General features: G+C 45.0%; 1 protein-coding gene across 1 annotated transcript in view; it reads right to left on the bottom strand.

The window, feature by feature from the left end:
• Nucleotides 1-186: 186 nt before the first annotated feature.
• Nucleotides 187-19,520, bottom strand: part of CDHR3 (cadherin related family member 3) — a 52,647-nt gene continuing 33,313 nt past the window's right edge. Inside the window, exons 8-18 of the mRNA XM_069587898.2 lie at nucleotides 18,556-18,727; nucleotides 17,200-17,302; nucleotides 15,979-16,077; nucleotides 14,307-14,533; nucleotides 12,177-12,348; nucleotides 10,430-10,680; nucleotides 8,261-8,442; nucleotides 6,130-6,143; nucleotides 4,624-4,655; nucleotides 2,894-2,942; nucleotides 187-1,170 (exon numbers count right to left, since the gene is read on the bottom strand). Of these exons, the coding sequence (XP_069443999.1) occupies nucleotides 803-1,170; nucleotides 2,894-2,942; nucleotides 4,624-4,655; nucleotides 6,130-6,143; nucleotides 8,261-8,442; nucleotides 10,430-10,680; nucleotides 12,177-12,348; nucleotides 14,307-14,533; nucleotides 15,979-16,077; nucleotides 17,200-17,302; nucleotides 18,556-18,727 (1,669 nt within the window). The 3' untranslated portion in view covers nucleotides 187-802. The remainder of the gene's footprint in view (nucleotides 1,171-2,893; nucleotides 2,943-4,623; nucleotides 4,656-6,129; nucleotides 6,144-8,260; nucleotides 8,443-10,429; nucleotides 10,681-12,176; nucleotides 12,349-14,306; nucleotides 14,534-15,978; nucleotides 16,078-17,199; nucleotides 17,303-18,555; nucleotides 18,728-19,520) is intronic.

The following is a 19,520-nucleotide window of genomic DNA, read 5'->3' as shown; positions in this document are numbered from 1 at the left end:
TGTGCTGTACCCTATAATAGTAAAAAAAAAAAAAAAAAACAAAACAAAAAACTAGGAGCAGCCACCTAAATGTGGGATGGATAAATGACATATGGTAGATTCCCTCAATGGGATAAGATACACAGTGAAGAGACCTGGATGGTTACACACAGATATGCTTAGTAAAAGGAGCCAGACACAAAAGAGTGTGTTCTGTGTAATCCCATTTATAGGAAATTCCAAAAAGGCAAAAGTAATTTGTGACAATAAAGACCCGAATAGTGGTTGCCTCTGGCAGGAGTCTACATGGTATCAAGGTGAGTGCCTTAGATCTGTGCATCTTATTGCATTATCGGTTTTACCTTAATGAGAAAGAATTAAAGGTATCTAGTGTGTTTTCTTCTTTCCAGATGAACAACTTATTATTTATTCATCCTTTTTTTCCTCCACTGCTCTGCCTCTTTAGAAAAAGATTAGAGGTGATTTACAATGGTGTTGAACTGTATTTGTCAGTGAAGAAATCTGCGAGACACCAAAATTAAGGCAGGAAAAAAAAAAGGTGGAACCAGATGGGAGGATAGCCCTCAGAATTTAGGCAGCTGGCCTCCTGCACTTCCCAAGGGTGAATGGAATGGAATGCGGCTTCCTAGAGTCAATATGAAGAAGAAACACAAGTCCACATTCAAGTTAACAGCCCAGCTGATCAGAGGCACAGATGATTGAGCAAAACCACTCCTGGGCCATCTCAGAAAAAGGCAACTCTGGAATCAAACCTATTCCTGCTCAAAGTTTGTCAAACTTTCCTTCTGGGACCCTGGATCCCCTACATTTTCTGCCTCCCACCCTGCCCTCGAAGACAGTCAAGTTCGCGTGCTGTGTTGCCCAGTTCACGTCTCCGGGTGCCGTCTGTGGGATGCCCCTCCCGTGAAGGCTGGGCTCTGTTCTCTGGGGTGCTCGGCATGCTGGCCTGGCTCCTGGGCCCCAGGCCTGCACCCTCAGCATGGACTCGGATGCTCAGACCATCTCTTCCCTTGTCAGTGCTCCTCGGTGGCCTGGTCCCTTCCCGAGGGACAGGTCTTCTTGCAGCAGCTCCCGGGGGGCTGGACTCTTTCCATTTTGGCATTTGGGTTAAGGAGTCTTTCCACTTTCTGGCTCCAGTTTTTGAGTTGAATTCATATATTGCCCCAGTAACTAGGGGGAAAAAGAAACACACAACCAATATATAAACAAAGGAATCCAAGTGCTTCTCTGCTCCCTCCTCTCCACTCTGCTCTCATCTCACCCCCAGCTAGAAAGAAGGAAAGCAGGCTTGTGAGAAACACAGACCAGCTTCACCAGCCTGCCCTTTTCCAAGAGCTGAGCTACATGGCTCTGACCACACGGGTTGCAGATCTCAATGCTCCCCTAGAAAGAAAGGTTTAAGAGAGTCTCTTCCCCAGTGGCTCAGATGGTTGAGAATCTGCCTGCAGTACAGGAGACCTGGGTTCTATCCCTGGGTCGGGAAAATCCCCTAGAGAAGGACATGGCAAGCCCCTCCAATATTCTTGCCTGGAGAATCCCATGGACAGAGGAGCCTGGTGGGCTGCAGTCCATGGGGTTGCTAAGAGTCGGACACGACTGAGTGACTACCACTTTCACACTTCCACAAGGTCACCTCAGTGGCAGGACTAGAGGCCACAGAAGTCCGGAGCTTCAGATAAATTAGGTCCGTTTTCTCATGGAGTTACCCATTATGTTCTGATGTGTTTGTTTAAAAAGACCCCCTGAATCCCTGCTATAAGCAGGAACCCACCAAGTAAGAAAAGAAACTTTGATTTTTATTTACGTTATGTTAGCAGAGATTTACAGACACAGACTCACAAATCTGGCCTCTATTGAGATGATGCAAGGGAGCCATTTTTATCATGTCGGTGCCAGCAGACGCTAATTGGTGTTTGTTCACATTAGTCCAGTTGGCTCATTTCTTCCTTTTTCCTTCTCTCAAAAACACAGACGCAGGAGAACAGCCTCGGCCCTTCCTGGCTTTTGCCCCAGAAGATCTAGTTTCCAGCGTGCCCCTGCTCCTGCAGCACGAGTGGCCTCTCAGGCAGAGGATCCCACCAGCACTTATGCTAATGTGGGCACATTATGGTAACAAGTACCTAATAATAGAGGGAAATTTAATTCCAGCAGCAGCAGCAGCCTCCCCTGGAGAGGAGCCATCCTCCTTCCGAGGAGGACCGAGCTGAGCCGTTCACATGTGAGGGTGGCAGGAAGCCAACACACTTGCCTCCCGAATTTGGTTTCCTTCCCTTTATTCACGTCTATAATTGAGCCTTTGTAAGTGAAGGGATGTGTGTAAAGGAGCTAAATTTGGAGCTGATTTCATGGGGGTGATGAGAGCTCTGGAGGCCAGCTTTACCTTATGTTCATCTTGCCGACCAAGAAGAAATTCTTGGCCCTGATCAAGGGAAAAAAGAAGCCAAGCTTGCCATTTCTCCATATCTCTCATTACCAACAGGATGGTGTTAGAAGCATTCAGAAAGGATGGGAGGAGTGGGGACGAGGGTGGGGGGAGATGGAGTCCCAGTAAGCAGAAAAAAAAAGTGGGTTATTGAATTCACAAATTCCTTAGTTGGTTTGTGATTCAGGAAAGGGAGGCTAGACAGAGGCCTGGTCCTTGACAGGGAGCCTCTCTGTGGAAATCTTCTGAGGCCTCACACGTGATCATATGCGTCAATATCAGCCAGCCAGCTCTGCTTTGAGCTGATCTCATGTTATAGGGAAGCCTTGAAGGGTCAGCATTGTGTAGGCACCACAACCAAGTGAGTTGATAGACTTGAGTGAAGAGCAGGACATCGGATAGGGTCCTCCATGACTCTATCAGCCTGGAATATGAAAAGCCCACTGATAGGCGGCACTGCCATGTAATTACCTGGGTCTGTGGCTTCTCCATCAAAGACTGTGTTTATCTGGATTGTTTCCTAAGGAAAAGAGACAGTTTCAAGCACAGCTCTACACTCTTCCTCCCAGGCGAGGCTGCTCTTCCTTACAGCCCAGATTGCTCACCCGGGGCCTACCTGACATTTATTTTTTCTATAGGTGCCATGCTAGGTGCAGGGGACACAGCGGTGGAGAGGCAGAGGTGGTTACTGCTTGCAGTCAAGCAGGAGCCATTGACAAAGAGGCATTGCAGTATACAGTGACAAAGACTATGATGAGAGACTATAGGATACTATGGGGTCTTTGGGCAGGGGGTGGGAAGAAGCCATTTAATGCAGACTTGGGGGATAGGAAAGCATCCTGAGTAAATTCTATCTAAGCTGCACAGAAGGAAGAGACGAAATGCCATACAACACTGGCCAAGGTTGGCATCATCCAAGATCTGCCAGGCAGATGTCACATGCAGGACAGGCACAGAGCCGAGGCCAGTGCAATGTTGCATCTGTGGCTGGCCTGCCTCACCTAAGCCTAGGCCTCCAGGCCTTTTTCTTCCCCAGATCTGTACTTTGTGCTGCCCCCCAGGATCTGACCTCTGCCTCATAGAAACACCCCCACCCCTCACGTAGTGCCCTTCCATGATGCCATTCTTCAGCAGGCTCACAAGGATGGTGTTTGGAGTTTAGTGGGCCTTCCACTCCTGTTTTCATCACATAAGATATTACCTACTCACTTGCCTACAACTCCCTGCTGTGAAAAGAGAAGGAATGGAGATTGTATGGCTTTCATCCATTTGATTTGCTCAGAAGCTTCACTTTTTACAGTCTTGGGAATTGATTTATTTAATCGATGAATTTCATTGTACATAGTTCTCAGTCTCTGTGTGGCATCACAATAAGATCCAGGAGACAGGGGATCACCTCTTCCTTCTGTTTGTACACAGACTGGTACTTACTTATAAGCACTTAGGGGACGGGTCTGAAACAGCACTTCCTCCTAGTCTTGCATATCATTTCCCAAACTCATGGGTCTTGGGTCACAACAGAGTCCTATTATCAGGGGCTAGGGAAACCTGGAGTGGTCACCTTCAAAATCTGTCACTTCCTATGGGGTGCATCAGATCAGTGAAAGGAAAACAAAGAGGTCAAGTGAAGAGGAAACTCCCCAGCTATCCTGGAATGCTTTGCATTTACATGAACTCTTCACAGTTTTCACAATATTTCCCCACTTATCTCATTCCACCGATGAGGAATCTAAAGCTTAAAGAGGCTGAGGGATCCCCAAGGTCAAGGTCACATGGCCAAGCAGAGAGAGCCATTCCCAACCCCATGCACTACTCTTTTTCTATCACTTTTCCCACAAGGTTGTGGAAAAGCGAAGCAAAACTAAATCCCACTGAAGACTGAAGCACCAGTTCTGGTCTTTAAGTTCCTCCCCACCTCCCCCAACTCACTCTCCTGGAGAAGTGGTGTGGATAATAAACACCACTATTCAATATTTATGAAATCCAGTTCTTCTGCAAATATATCAGCAGACAAGTTCAGTGGAGGGAACAAATTCTATCAGGAGCTCGTCACACAGCAATCAGTTCCAGTGGCCACGTACAGGCATCTCCCTGAATGATAAACACTCCCACGGGGCTGTGGCAGGGCTGCCTGGGAGGAGGACGAGAGCCTACCACCCCACCCTCCCCCAACCAGGTATCCAGGGGTCAGCCGTCCTTACCACCATGACCTCTCTCTTTGTGTTTTTCATTTCTGCAGGGAAGAGAACAGAAGTTAAGCTTCTTAGACACTAAATTGACTTTAAAATTCTACCTCCACCATGAGCTCTCATCTTCTCTGAGCTTAGTATTACAGGCACAGCAAAGAATTTTCTGTCCCCAGACATGTTTGTTGACAGCCTTCCATCTCAGAAACACACACACATCATACACAATTAAAACAATTTAAAAATTCTTTTTCCATGTTATTGTTATTACTAGAAATTAGCTTTTAAATGGCTTTGTATGTGCGTGCTAAGTCGCTTTAGTTGTGTCTGACTCTTTGCGACTCTATGGACTGTAGCCAGCCAGGCTCCTTTGTCCATCAGACTTGCCAGGCAAGAATACTGGAGTGGGTTGCCATGCCTTTCTCCTGGGGATCTTCCCAACCGAGGAATCAAACCCAGGTCTACTGCATTGCAGGCAGATTCTTTACCGTCTGAGCCAGCAGGGAAGCCTAGTGCCACTGGAAAGCTCAAAATGGCTTTATAGGTAAATAAGAAATTTAAAGTTGCTACATTGGTTGTGTGAGAATTCTTTGCATCGTTATGCCCTTTTAAAAAAGTAACTAGGATGAGAGATAGTTTGTGAAAACTCTCATTTATTACAACTATCTCATTTGATATGATCACTAACTACTACAGTCGAATTTCTTACCCTGTTTGGATACCGCTTGTGCGTGTCAGATGCATGCACCAATGGCTGGAGTGGTCAGAGCAATCATTTATCAAAAACACTCTCTCCAGTTCTTTGCCCGTCCCTCCCCATACCTTGGATTCTCCCTGAGGCCACAGCTTTGGTGGCAGTGGTGACCTCTCCTCAGATGGACCTTGCGCTATTCACCAAAGCCCTGAAATCACTCAGGTCTCCCAGCGCATCTGACTGCACCCAGCCCTCATTTCTAACTAGCCTAACCTAAATAACTTGAGAAAATGACCAAATCCATTACACTCTGAGAATAAAGTATCACTTATCCGTAAAAAAAGAGACATTGGTCTAATACGGAGCACTAGCTGTCCCCTCCACGTGCGGCAGTGCATAGATTCTGTGTTTAACCCACAGAGAATTCTTCATTCCTGACCTGCTTGGTGTGGAACAGCCCTTTAGATGCTGATGTTGAACTGACTGGAGCAGACTAGTAAGGAACAGGCAGGACCAAGTGAGAGATCTGAGTGGGCCAAAGGCCCCTTGCAGTCCACCCTGCCCTCCCCTCCCTCCAGCTGCGTGTGACCTCTGTTTCATTTCATCCACAGATGAAGCAGCAGAAAACCCACTAAGACAGGACTGTGCCCTGATTTTCCACTAAGTTGGAGTGCATTTATATATTAGATTGGCTGAAAAGTTCGTTTGGTTTTTTCCACAAGATGTTACAGAAGAAACCTGATTGAACTTTTTGGCCAACCCACAAGTACAACAGAGCCAGCAAAAAAACAAGAGCAACAAACAAAGGTAACTGGCATCATACATACCTACTTTCTTCACCCTGTGAGGGGAGAAAGGGTGGACAAGAATTAACCCGAGAGTATTCTGCCCTGTTTACACGTGACAACATGGAAGCCTTGGGGCAACTGTGTCCCCCAGGATTCAGAGTCTGATTAAGAGAAGGACCAGGGCTGGGGATTAAAGTGAAGACTGGACTCCCAGCCCTGCTTCATCACTACTGGGTTGGGACTAGAGAGGTTCTGAGAATTTGATGAGCTTGAAAACTACTGCTTTCTAGAACTTCAGGGACTCTATTTCCTCTGACACACTGAGGGAGGGTCAAGACCACCGCCATCAGATGGCCCGGCCCTTCTTCCTGGCTGGGCTTCTTCCCCAGGAGCCGTCTGACCAGAAGCGGTGGCTTGCCCTGGGAAGGTTCGGCGACTAGGAGTTAAATTTTGGCTTTCTGTAACATGAAGAGCTGGACCCTTGGATGTTAAGACCCTTCCTGTGATAATCTTGAATTCTGTAGTTCTGTGACCTTAACTTTATTCTTTGTTACTGGACAAATGTTGGTTGCCATATGATACAACAAATTGCCAGAGAGGCCAGCTCTGAGTCTGAATCACCAGCTAGTTTTTCCTTTTTAAGTCAACCTTGTTGAAAACAGTCTTTCAAATGTAAATGAAATTAACCAGGTTCAAGGTGCATATTTAACCACAAATTGCATGTGAGTTGCCGTGTCTGCGGGATTACTTCCTTTAAGAACTTCTGCCCAAATCCCATTGCAGAGCACCACTATCCTTACAGGTTTTTAAGCATCACTCTTTTGGAGGCAGTTTTTTTTTTTTTTTCCTCAAATCAATTTGTGAGTACAGTCCAAATAAAAATGCCTTTTTTAATTTCAGCAGATGCTCAGGGATTTCTTACCTTGAAGTCAAGGTTGCCAATAGCAACGAATGTCCCCAATAAATATGGCAAAATGCAATGCACATCTTTATGCTAATACCTTATACTTTTATACAGTCTTTCATCCATAGACTTAAAATTATTTGACAGTACTAGTTAATCTTCAAAATACCTATAAAAGATGCATGTATCTTATCACCCCTTCTTTTTGCCAGTGAGAAATTCCAAAATTGGAGGTTCCAATACCACAAGATACTTGAGTGTAGAGCTAAACTTGGAATCTAAAGTCCTGTACTCACTGGGACTCAGCCATGAAAAATCATGCAGCAAGATTTTAGAAACTAGTGTATTATGCATTTACTCGACATCAGGAACAGTGCTAAGTACTTCCTTTGCATTTGCTCATTTAATTGTTTGATTTTCAAATAAAGAAATTGAGATTCACAGAGGTTGTCATTGCTTAAGACCATGTACCCAGAAAATGGTAGAGCCAAGATTTGAACCCTAGCCTTATCTGATTCCAAAGCACAGGCTGAGAAACCCTTGTGTTCTCATTGTAAGAACTACTGAGACTCAAGAAACTGGCTCTGGAGAATCTTATAACAATTCAATGCTTTCTGCACTTCACTCTAGTACCTGCATTTAGCTGGTAGTAGACACTCTGTACAGCATCATTGAAAGATGCATGTTAGTGAGCAGATGAGGATCCAAGGGAGAAGAAGCAGACCTGCATTTACAGCCCTCGAGAGGGAGGGATCAGGGCCATGTGGAAAAGAACAATGATTATTTAGTCACATCAAAGCCCAGTTGAGTCACTGGAGCCAAAAGCTTAATTCCCTTATAAATTTCTCATGCTTCCTCTAATTCCATCCCATTCTTTAAATATTCCACAAATAACAGCACAGCATATTCTACTGCTACTCACGACTCGCCTTGCTTCTGAAGCTTTTATCTAGGACAAGGTTACCAAGAAGTTGAAACCCCAATTTCATTGAGAACACATCAAGGACAGGTAGGTGCTAGGGAAAAGCGAGGGAAGGCCTTTCTGGTCTGTCAGAAGGGTTTTCTGGTCTGGTTTGGCGAAGGAGATCCATCAGGACAAGGAGAGCTGGGTGCCCTCCCATACCTCTGTTTGCTTCCTTTATTCCAGACACCCTCTCTACCCTGTGGAGAAATCTGAACTGTCTCCCTTTTCTTCTCCAGACATTACCAGAAGCAGTGTCCTCTGAAAGGAAATGATGGAAGGAACCCAGCCCACTGGCAACTTACAGAGGTTTCTTGTGCGTTTCAGTCTTGCAGGGACAGTGTCTGCGGATGGCTTTGGCCAGCAGGACGATCATGGACACCAGGAGACCCAGAAGCAACATGGAGCCCAAAGTGATGACAAAAGGCACATACCAGGCAGATGGAGAATACGCGTTCTTCCTCAGGATCTGGTAGGTGACCCTTGACTTGAATGGTAGAAGCAGGAGAGTGAGTAGGGGCTGGCGGTGTCTCTGACTTCAGCACCCTCTCGTGTTGGGTGGCTGAGTGTTCATTCTGCTCTTTGTTCTTGCTCTAAATATCTGATATCTGTGTGCTCATCATTCTAGCTGCTTTAACCCATCACCTTATTTATAGTCTTGCCATACATCATCCAAGAAAATGGCAACCCACTTCAGTATTCTTGCCTGGAAAATCCAATGGACAGAGGAGCCTGGAGGGCTACAGTCCCTAGGGTTGCAAGAGCCAGACATGACTTAGCAGCTAAACCACCATATGTGATCCATTAGACCAAAGCCCAGAAAATATAGGGGACTGGGAAGCAACTCTAGGCTTAATTTCATTCACTCTCTTTCCTTTTCCCAAAGATAAAAATTCCACTGCCAATTTTTCCCTCCCAAATCATGGCATAATCTAAGGACTAATATAGCCATTGTCTTTCACTGGGAAGGCATGAGCCATGAAAGTTTTTTTTTTTTTTAATAGTTTGTAGGCTTCTCAGTGTTCACTCACTACCAGCTGCATTGCCAGCTGAGCAGGCTGTTATCACAGTGAGACCTCAAGTTCAGTGTTTGCTTCCCAGAGAGGGAGACAGATAACAAACAAGTTATAGAGATTTCCAGATGGGGGATGTCACAACTGGGTTGTGTAATAAGTCCCAGAAAGATGGCTGTTCCTTATTCAGAGGCACCGACTGGCTCCTACCATCACCGAAAGCCCTTGAGGTCACCTAATGCCTCCATTCATTGGAAGGAGAGGAGAGGAACATTGAGCAGCTCTTGGTAAGACTTTGAGAAGCAGAATTTAAACACCTATCATAGGTTGCTTTCTGAGGTTCTGATTCCTTCTGGTGTACTCCAATTGTGGGGCTGCTGGCCAAGGGCACAACTTTTACTAGGAGCAGGAGGAAATGGGACAAAAGAGTCTGTATGAATAGAAGCCAGTTGATCAAAGAGTCAAGGGTGATAATCCTCTTGTTAGATTTTAAGATTCTCCCCTCCTTTATCACACTGATTCTATTGTGGCACCTGCTTATTTTCTTCCTACTGTATAGGACAATTTGTAGTTAGTTTATTAATTTGCATCCCTACTTATAACCCATCTCCCCCTCTAAATCAGAGGTACTCAAAGTTAAGTGCAATCAAAAGGCTTATTGAAAACAGATTTCTGAACTCCATCTGCAGAGATTCTCATCCAGTATACCTGGAGGTGTGAAATTCCAGGCTTCAGCATTCTTCCCTAGAGGTCATAGTGATGATCATGGTCGGGGAGGTATAACTTTAATGTTCTGGGGTGGGCTGAAGAATTTGCTCTTCTAACAAATTTTCAGGTGATGGTGATGTTGCTAGTCTGGGGACTACACTCAGAACCACTGACCTATACTAGTAATATAAGCTCCATGATAGCAGAGATCATTTTTTACTTATTTACCAAAGTGCTTGGTGTATTATAGGTATTAAATTCGTATCTGCAGATTGAATGAATGGAATTCTTTTGGAGTGGCGGTGGGGAGTAGAGTACAGTTTGGCAAATAATGACTCTTCGAAAGAAGTAGAGAAGAGCACCTGGCAGCTTAGCTGCTCTCATGGACAATGATTCGCAGTGGCTCTTAGGAGCAAGCAGAGGGGCTTGTGAAGGCAGCATGTCCATGAATATTGGCTCCTTTGTCACAAGGACTCTGGATGGTCAATACCTGATCTCTCACGAGTCTGCATAAATGCACATCCTTCTTTACCAGATTAGGAAAAGTTAATGGTGCTATAAGCCCAAGGTCTCACCCAGATCTTTTTCTACCACCCAGTGATTAATCCTATCCAATCCCTGGTTGGTGGTCCTGTCAGTATCCTAACACTTCAATTCTTTTCAGTCCATCCCATATTTCTCCTAGGTCAGAGGGCTCCACCAATATCAATCACAGGGGATGTATCTGAGAAGTCCAGCTCCCAGAGCCCTTACCTTGGGAGTTGTGGTGATAATCGTGGTTGGGTGAGGAATGACACTAATACTCAGTGTCACGGTCCCAGTTTCAACAAGAGCCCCAGCTCTCTTCCTGCCAGACAGCAAGTTGTCATCGGTTATGTAGACCAGCAGTTTGTAGTTCCAGATCTTATCAAGCCCACTAGCATAGTCAAAGCGAGTGGCCAGGATCAGGCTTGTAACATTAGACCCAGCGTTGGGAGAGAAAGTGAAATGACTGTTGATATTGCCTAAATGAGATTTGATACAAGGATTTTGGGAAAAGGAAGAAAAGAGCATGAGAAATAAAGGTTTAAAAGAAAACCCCATCCAGTCTTTTTCCTTAAACATCCACACTGCAGATGTAGATTGTTTCTGATGTACCAGGGTGGGGTCAATGATAGAATATGATCCTTAACTGCTCCAGAGATTTCATGAGTGAGATCTGGTTGTGTTGCTCACAACCAGTGTGGCTGCAGTGAAAACAAGAGCAGAAAAGGGCACCGGCATATGTGTCTCAGGAGAATGGCCGCCATCCTGCTCAGCGTCAGGCAGAAACCTAACAGTCCTGGGGCAGTCAATGACACCTTCAGCATTAGTTTAGTAACCGTGTGTAACTCATACCCAGACCAATCAGTGGGCAGCAAGAAGGAAGGGGGGCCACGGTCCCTAGCCATAGGCCAAATTCACTCCACGCCTTTCATGGGACGTGGCTGGTCACACCAGTGACAGATGACCCTGGAGTCCCCAAAAGGAAGTTACCACCAGCTCAGGCAGGGACTGCAGGCTCACAGTTTCAGGAGCCCAGAGCAGAGAGGCTGCCCCTCCCCAGCAGCCCTTGCTCATTCCTCCGGTGGCTCCAGACTCGTTACCGACTGAAAACCAGTAAATGGAGCAAGGGATGATGCAACTGTTACTCCCTTAGCAGCAAAGCGCCCCGTTGTAAAGACCTGGAGGGTTCTCAGTATGGATTATTTCCATCTCTGGCAGTTGCAGTTGCTGTCTCCAGGCAGGCTCTGCCCCTGGTGACACAGCCTGCTCGAGAGGCTTCCTGCTGCTTGAGTTCCTGCTCTGCCAGGGCACAGCGGGTGGCCGAGCTGGATTTTTACTCTCTCACGTGAAATTGCTCTGCTTGTTTGGGTTTAAATCTCTGGCCCCAGCACTTCATTAGATGAGCTATTTTGGTCTCATTTCCACTGAGGGGTGCTCTTTTTTCTCTCTCCCACAATGGTATATTTTTAAAGAGAGAAAATGAATGGAGCAGAAGAGAATTCCTGAGGACACGTTTCAAAATGCATTTAATCTATTTCATCTATTATTATCCAGAGAGAGGTTTGGGATCCCCTGCCCCCACTATAAGCTTGCAGCAAAAGAGCTGGGGGAGGAGTTGAACTGAAATATTTTTTTAACTACACTAATCTGATTCATGAATCATGCGACAGGCTGGGAATGGGAGGGCGGGAGTCACCATCAAAGGGATTCACCCTTCCTTGGGCCTTTGGGCAGCTAAGTATGGGAGTCTGGGAAGAATTAGGTGAGAAGGGGAAGCCAAGGCAGGAAAGAGGGGTTCCAGAACCATTAGACCCCTCATCCTTGCTTTCCTCATTCAAGACAGCCCACCCCTCACTCGGTGCCAGATCAGTATGTGAACTCTGCCTCCCCACCCCTTCTACTTAAACAGCTGCTGCAGCCTCCAACACCAGGAGCCCACAGCAAGGATCCAGGAACACTGACATCAATATCATACCTGCACCAATGGAATAACGAAAAGACCTAGGGCTGGAATCAAGGTCAGTACATGTGAGCTTGAAGTTGTGAATATTTGTGCCAACTTTCAGATCCACTGGGATGGCCAGGAAATATGAGTTTGGGGTACAAATTGGTTTTTCATCATTTTCTTCAGTGATGTTCACAGTAACCTAGAGCAGCAAGAAAGTGGCCTTGTGAAGTAGTTATCATTTAGTCCTTGCTGTGTGGCAAGTACTGGGCTGTGTGCTTTTTGTGAATTAGTGAGGTTTAACCTCACCCAAAATAGATAATATGATTATCCCCACTTTATAGATGGGGCAACTGAGGCTTAGGGAGATTAGGTAATTGACCTAAGGCTATTCATTCAGTTGGTGAGTGGTGGAAATGGGATTTGAACTCAGGTCTACCCTACTCCAAGTCCTATGTTATTAACTTTATCATGTGTGTGTATGTGTACATGCATGTATGCATAATATACATAATAATGTATTTCCACACCCCTCACACACATGCATCTAGACACATGCACTCATCCCCAGATGATGCTGAGTTGTTTTTTCAGTAACAATGATGGATCTGTGGTAACCCTCCTATGCTTCCTTGCTTGCTGCCTCTCTGAGTTGGAAGTGCTACCTTTAACCTTGGAAGATAAAGCAATGGCTCTCAACACTGGTTCCACTTGTCTGGCCCACTCCAGACCAGGTGAATTAGACTCTCTGGAAGTTGGTGCCCAGGCCTGTTTTTTACGTTCCCCAGCTGATTCTAACACACAGTCAGGGTTGAGAACCACTGGGATAGAAGGAGGCGACCCGGCTTAGCCAGGCTCTCATCTGTAACCCAGGCTATCAGCACCACACTGAGCTGGTGGTACTGGCAGGCCACAAGCAGGGGCCAGCCTGTTCTCTTTCATCACCATCTTTCATGCCTGGTGAATTGGAATATGGACTGGGATGCCTGCCAGCACAGAACATTGAATGTCAGCCCTGAAAGGGACTTATGTGATCATCACCCTTTTAAAAAGCTTATGAATTTTTGAGTCGTATTCATTCTACCTTTGAAATTTGGGGATTTCAGTTATTCCTGAGCCTGGGAATAAATTGAAATGTTCTCTCTAGTTAGCTCCCAAAGTGGACTTCATTCATTCCTCTCAAAAACCCAACCTAACAAACACAATTACCTTCAACTAAGCACATCTTTCCCTTAGCTAGCAATGCTGAGTCTCACACATCGTTAAAAACATTGTCCCACTAATTCAAAGCAAGTCATCAGAGGAACTGGACTATTCAGGCATTGGGTTATGAGGTGATTCTCCAGGTGAGAGAGAGAAATCAGGGTACAAAGATAAGCATTGCTCAGACCCCCTTGGAAAATTGGGATCAAAGTTGAGAAATGAATTCTGCCTCCTAACTCTGAACCAGTCATTCTCTCTGTTACACAGGGATGCCTGCTGCTAGCTGAGTTCATTTTGCCTAATGCTTTTTCACTTTATTAACAAGAAAGACCAAGAAATATTTCCCTCTTTGTGGGCCTCATATTATCCTCAAATAGTCCTAAACACTGTTAGCACAGACCCAGGCTTCTCAAAGTATGGCTATGAACTAGCTGCATAGGCACCACTTGGAAGCATGTCAGAAATATAGGTTCTCAGGCCCTACTCAGACCTCCTGACTCAGAAATGCATGTAACCAGATTCTCAACATCAGAGGTGGCAAAGCAATATAGCCCCATGTCTAGCCAGATAGTTTTTTTTTTAAGACCTAGCTCACCTGCTGTGATGTGGGTGGGTTAGGAATAGGGAAAAACTTCGAATACTTGGGGGTGATGCACAGCACCAGCCCACCACAAAAGCAAGGGGAGATTTAACAGCAACAGAAGGAAGCTTGCCCCCAGGGCTGCCTTCTATCTCAGTGCTTCTCCCAGTACACACAAACGAGGGCTTACAGATGTCAGTCTTTATTTCCTGGCACTCCTGTGTGTGTCTGATTGTGCTGTGTGGGATACCATTAGCCACTTCCTGCAGGAGGTGCCCTTTTAAGATTCTTTATTGCTACAGCCACACCTGGAGGGTGCCAGGGAGACCCAAAGTCAACCACTTGGACGAGTGTGAATGCACCACAGCCCCACTCACAGTGACTGAGCTGCTGTCCTCGCTGTTGGTGGCCTGGATTCTGAGAATATAGACAGGGATTGTTTCATAGTCTGCTTTAGTCACCAGCTGGAGTTCTCCTGTTTGGGGATTAATCCAAAATATATTTGGATACTGCTGGCTGGCCCCTCCAGCAGAGATGGAGTATGTGATGCGGCTCTGGGGGAAGTCTTTATCTGTCGCTTGCACTCGTCCAACCCGGGTTCTAGCTGGAAGAATAAAGTACCTGTGATTACTCCTGAGAATAATATCTGAGATTAGTCCTGCTTCGGGGGCGAGGGGAGGAACCAGGAGCAGACATTCTCAGTGCCATGGGCCGACAGACTTTTAGAGGCCTCTTTGCTGTTCAAACTCTGTGTGTTTTATATCTTCAATTCTATTACATTCAAATTACGTTAATGACACCCACTAGGAAACTGGCCATGTGATCCAAGCAATACTGTGAAGTGTAAAAGACAATTCATGCCTTTATATAGACTCCAAGTATGCCAATTATTATATGATCATAACACTGGAAAGAACATCCTCTCATATACATCTTTTTACAGCAGTGTGTTGTCTTTTTTATTTTTCAGATTTTTCTCTAATGAGCCTGGGGTGCTCTTATAAGCAAAATAAAAACTAATTTTTAAGGGTTTAGCCACAGGATGATTAGGATATTTTTGATTTTTAAATCCTGTTCCATTTGGCTTATTTTATAAGTCTTGTTGGTGGGGCTGCTGGAATTCTGTCTTGCTTGTTTTGTACAAGTTCCTCCTCATAAATTACACTCCTCAAGGGCAGAATTTTCTTTTATTCAAATACATAGGCTGGCATTATGTGCTTGACTCAAAACAGGTGATTAACAATTGTCTCAGGATCTATAAATTCATAAAAAGCCCATTCCTGTTGCATTTGTTATTCACTGGGTTAGGCATAAGGAACTAAAAGCATTTTCTTGAGACCTGCTGTTTGTGTTTTGTTTAAAATGTAATGTCAGGAAATGGAGCTCATCATAAAGAGAGAGAATGAAATTAAGAAGAGATTATTTTAGAGGCAGAGTTTTGGTTTTGTTTGGTTTTTAGTACAGAAGTAGCCACAATCAAAGGCTGTAATAAACTCTGATTATTGTAGAGTTTACAGTGTTCTCTTCAAACTGGGAGATACAGGGAGAAACTCAGCCTGATTGGAAGGAGCCTGCAGAAATCGAGGAGTCCTAAAGGGTGGGAAAAAGGGGCCTCCAGGGAATCCTGTGATGGAAAGAGAAAGCATCTTTATTTTGTTTGTAAATGAGAGAAATCTAGAAATAGGAAGCCTTCTATTTTTAAATCTCAATTCTGAGTGAGCTGGATAAAAATCACAATGGAGACCAAGGGAAAACTTGGGCTGCAAAAAGAGGATTAGCAGAATCAGGCACCCAGACAAAGAGGCAATCAGGGGGTTCAGAGAAATGCAGTTTAGTCAACAGTTTTTAAAATCTAGATTTCACTTGAAGGGCTCCTTCACAGTGAGGACAATTTAAAAAGAAGTAAGAGATGCAGTAAACAGGAATCAGTGGTGATTTGCTGTGCATAATACCACCAGGGCCTCTGGCAGGGAGCCTCCCTCCGCCCAAGTGCCTTCATATGAACGGGTCCCTCAAGGGCCCTGCAGTCCTGTCTTGTAGGTTACTTACGTGGGCTCAGTTCTGACACGGCAAATACATAGGACGGACTATCAAAGACAAGAGGAAACTCATTTTCTGGGCTTGTTAAGATATAAATGTAGATGTTATCTATAAGTGGAAATAGGAAAAACATTAAATCACAATACAGGCATCCCTCGATCTGTTGCGCTTTATTGTAATTTGCAGATAACTGCATTTTTTGCAAATTGAAGACTGTGGCAGGCCTGTGTCAAGCAAGTTGAAAAATATGGCACTATTTTTCCAACAGCATTTGCTCACTTTTGTGTCTCTGTGTCACATTTTGGTGTTTCTTGCAGTATTTCAAACTTCTTCGTCATTATTATATTGTTATGGTAATCTGTGATCAATTAACTTTGATGTTACCATTGCAAAAAGATTATGACTCTCTAAAGGTTAGGTGATGGTTAGCATTTTTAAACAATAAAGTGTTTTTAATTAAAGTATGTTCATTACTTAAAATTTTTTATTATCGTTATTTTGGCTGTGCCATGCAGCTTATGGGATCTTAGTTCCCCAGCTAGGGGTCAAACTCATGCCCCCTGCATTGGAGGTGCAGAGTCTTAATCATCTAACCCCCAGGGAAACCCCTGTACATTATTTTTTCAGAAGTAAAGCTATTGCACACTTAACAAACTACAGCATAGTGTAAATATAACTTTTATATGCACTGGGAAACCAAAAAAATTCACGTGACCCGCTCTATTGCTTTGTGCCAAGTCAAGAGTTTGAACAGGAACTTGACAATTATGAGGAGACACAGATATGGGGCTTTAACTAAGGAAGTAATATGATGACATTTGTGTTTCCTGAAAATCACTGTCAGACATGTGATGGGTGCGTTGGAAATGGGCAAGACTAAAGGTGGGGAGAAAGACTCTTAAAAGACTCTTAGCATTGTAAGTCAGCTACAGAAGAGGAGGTTCTGCATTAGAGCAGTACTAGTAGGATGGGGATGGGGTACAGTGGAGGGGAAGGCACCAGGTCTTTGAGATTTTAGTAGGTGACACAGAAGAAAGGATCTGGAGACTGATTAACTGTTCTTGGTGAAGGACAAGAGGAGACTGGTCTGATTTTCAAGTGTTGGGGGTGTTGGAAGTTTCCTTTTGAATACCAATACATCCCCAGCCCAGGACCGAGCATGGTCTAGCATAGTTTAGTCACTGCAATTTAAGGAAGACGCTTTATGAAATAAATCAAAATGATACTCACTTTTATAGTAAGGAGCAGCAACATCCTGTACCTGAATTATCATGGTGTATTTATTGCCGGTTGCTAGATTACTTGGATTTTCATAATCTAGATCACCAATCAACTAGATCAAAACAGAGAGATCGGATTACACAGAATAAACAATCCTTTTAATTGAACTGACATTTTCATATACTGTTGGTGTACGTGTAAATTACAAAACCTTTCTGAAAAGCATTTTGGCCATAGAAGGAGCTTTAAAAAGTTGTGTCCATACCCTTACTCACTACTAGAGGACTTATTTGATGGAATTTATCAAGAGACAGAATCTATGTTTAAAGATGTTCATCGAGCACTCTTGTCCAGCATAGGCTCAAGACTTCAAGTAAGTTGAAGAGAAACGTGATACAGAATCCTACATGCAGGGCTATTTCCATCATTTAGAATATTTATGGATATATGTAGACTATACATAAAATTTATGCACAGGGAAGCAGACAAGAAGGAAACATATCAACATGTTAATAGTGCTTATTACTGAATAGTAATGCTTTCCTGTGTTTCCTAGTATAGTAAACAAGTATTAATTTCTTAAACAGAAAAATATAGAAGCTTTTTTTAGTTGATATGATGAATAAAATTGGTATAACTCTTGAGGATGGGAAGTGAAGAAGGGGGTAGATGAGATGATGGCTAGGGGGCTGCTTGTTCTTCCTGAGGCTTTATCTCTGATGCAAAGACCACCTCCCCCATCAAGACCACTCCCTTTAAGACCCCCACCTCCCCTGCCCTTCTATCTTTCTCCTTCATTGTCCCCATAACTGTCTGATGGGAACCTTGTTGTGAAAGATCTCACACAAGCTCACTGAGACCCGCCTTTCATGCCCATGTTCTTCCATTTCGGCATCAGCCCCTGTGGAGATACCCCTCTATTTCTTATCCTCCTTTGGGTCTCCCATGGTCCTACAGTGTGGAATTTAGCAAGACACACTCATGACCCCAGGCCCTGCTCTCTCTCAACTCACACTGCTATGGCCAGGAAGGAGCCCTGAAATAAACAAAAGTGCTTGAGCCCAGAGGGAACAGAGGTGACTGTGGAGGCAGCTAACCAGACTCACAGGCTGCCAACTGCAAGCCACGCAAGAGAGAATCCAATCCCTAGCACCCCAGGCATGACCATGCGTAACGAACAATTCCTGGAACTTGGGTAAAATAAAGAACAAATGGGGAAAACAGAGGCACTATCAGTTTGTCAGTTACAGTCAGTCGGAGAGGAAGTTGCCTCGGAAATTTCTCTCTGTGGGGCAGCGGGAGCACTATGCATGTTAGACCAACCTCCCCAGTGCCGCTTCGGTGATGCAATGCCCATTAACTGACCACGATCTTCCCAGAGCCAGCTGGATCCTGTAGAAACCTGCTGCCTCTCCCCACTCCAGATGGCGTGGTGAAGTTGAATCGGTTGTTTGGTGCTTCGCTGTCATCATCAAAGCAGAACTTGTTCAGGTCCAGAAGCGACGTCCCCCTGGCTGCTCTCTCAGGCACCATAATGCTGGCAAAAAGACACGATTCAATATTTTCCCCAACAAATGGTGACTGAGTGTTCCTTCTAACATAGGCCTTAGGCTAGACAGCCTAACTTTCATTTCAACTGAAAGCAAGTCTGTGGTTAAGGCACTGCCCACCCAGCTGGTGTCCCCGCTCTGTCCTTGCCTCCTTTCAGAAGATTCTTAGCACAGCAGCCAGAGGGAGCCTGTGAAAAGTGTTGTCAGATCATCCCACTTCTCTGCTCTTAAATCCCAAAAGGCTCCGTATTTCCCTCCAAGTCCTAACTCCGATTTATAGCGCCTTTCACGATGCGTGCCCGCCACTCACCCCTACCCCTTACCTGTCTGAGCTCATCTACTAACTCTCCTCGTTCATTGTCCTTCTGCCCTGGCCTCCCTATGCTCCTGGACACTCCCTGGGCCCTGGCCTCAGGGCCACTGCAGTTACTGTGCAGCGCTCCTCCCATAGACGTGCACACTGCTTGCTCTTTCTCTTTCTTTAGTCTTGAATCAATGGCACCTTCTCAGGAGGCTCCCTGGCTACCCCATCTAGAATGTCAACTCCCCTTGCCCATTGCTCCCTCTCCCCTTCCCTGCTTTCCGTTTAATGCTTGGCACTTCTCCTTTTTCAATACACTTTTATAGTTTACTTACTTATCCTGCCTATTACCTGTCCCGTCCCCCTGACCCCTGGCTCCAAGAATGGAAGCTCCACAAGGGTGAAGATCTTTATCTGCTTTGTTCTTGGCATGCTCAGGAAGTACTTGTTGAATGAATGAATGGCAGCTTATGGGACTA

The sequence above is a fragment of the Ovis canadensis genome, chromosome 4 (assembly GCF_042477335.2).
Source record: "Ovis canadensis isolate MfBH-ARS-UI-01 breed Bighorn chromosome 4, ARS-UI_OviCan_v2, whole genome shotgun sequence".
Lineage (NCBI taxonomy): Eukaryota > Metazoa > Chordata > Mammalia > Artiodactyla > Bovidae > Ovis > Ovis canadensis.
This window is presented reverse-complemented; position numbering and strand designations above follow the sequence as displayed.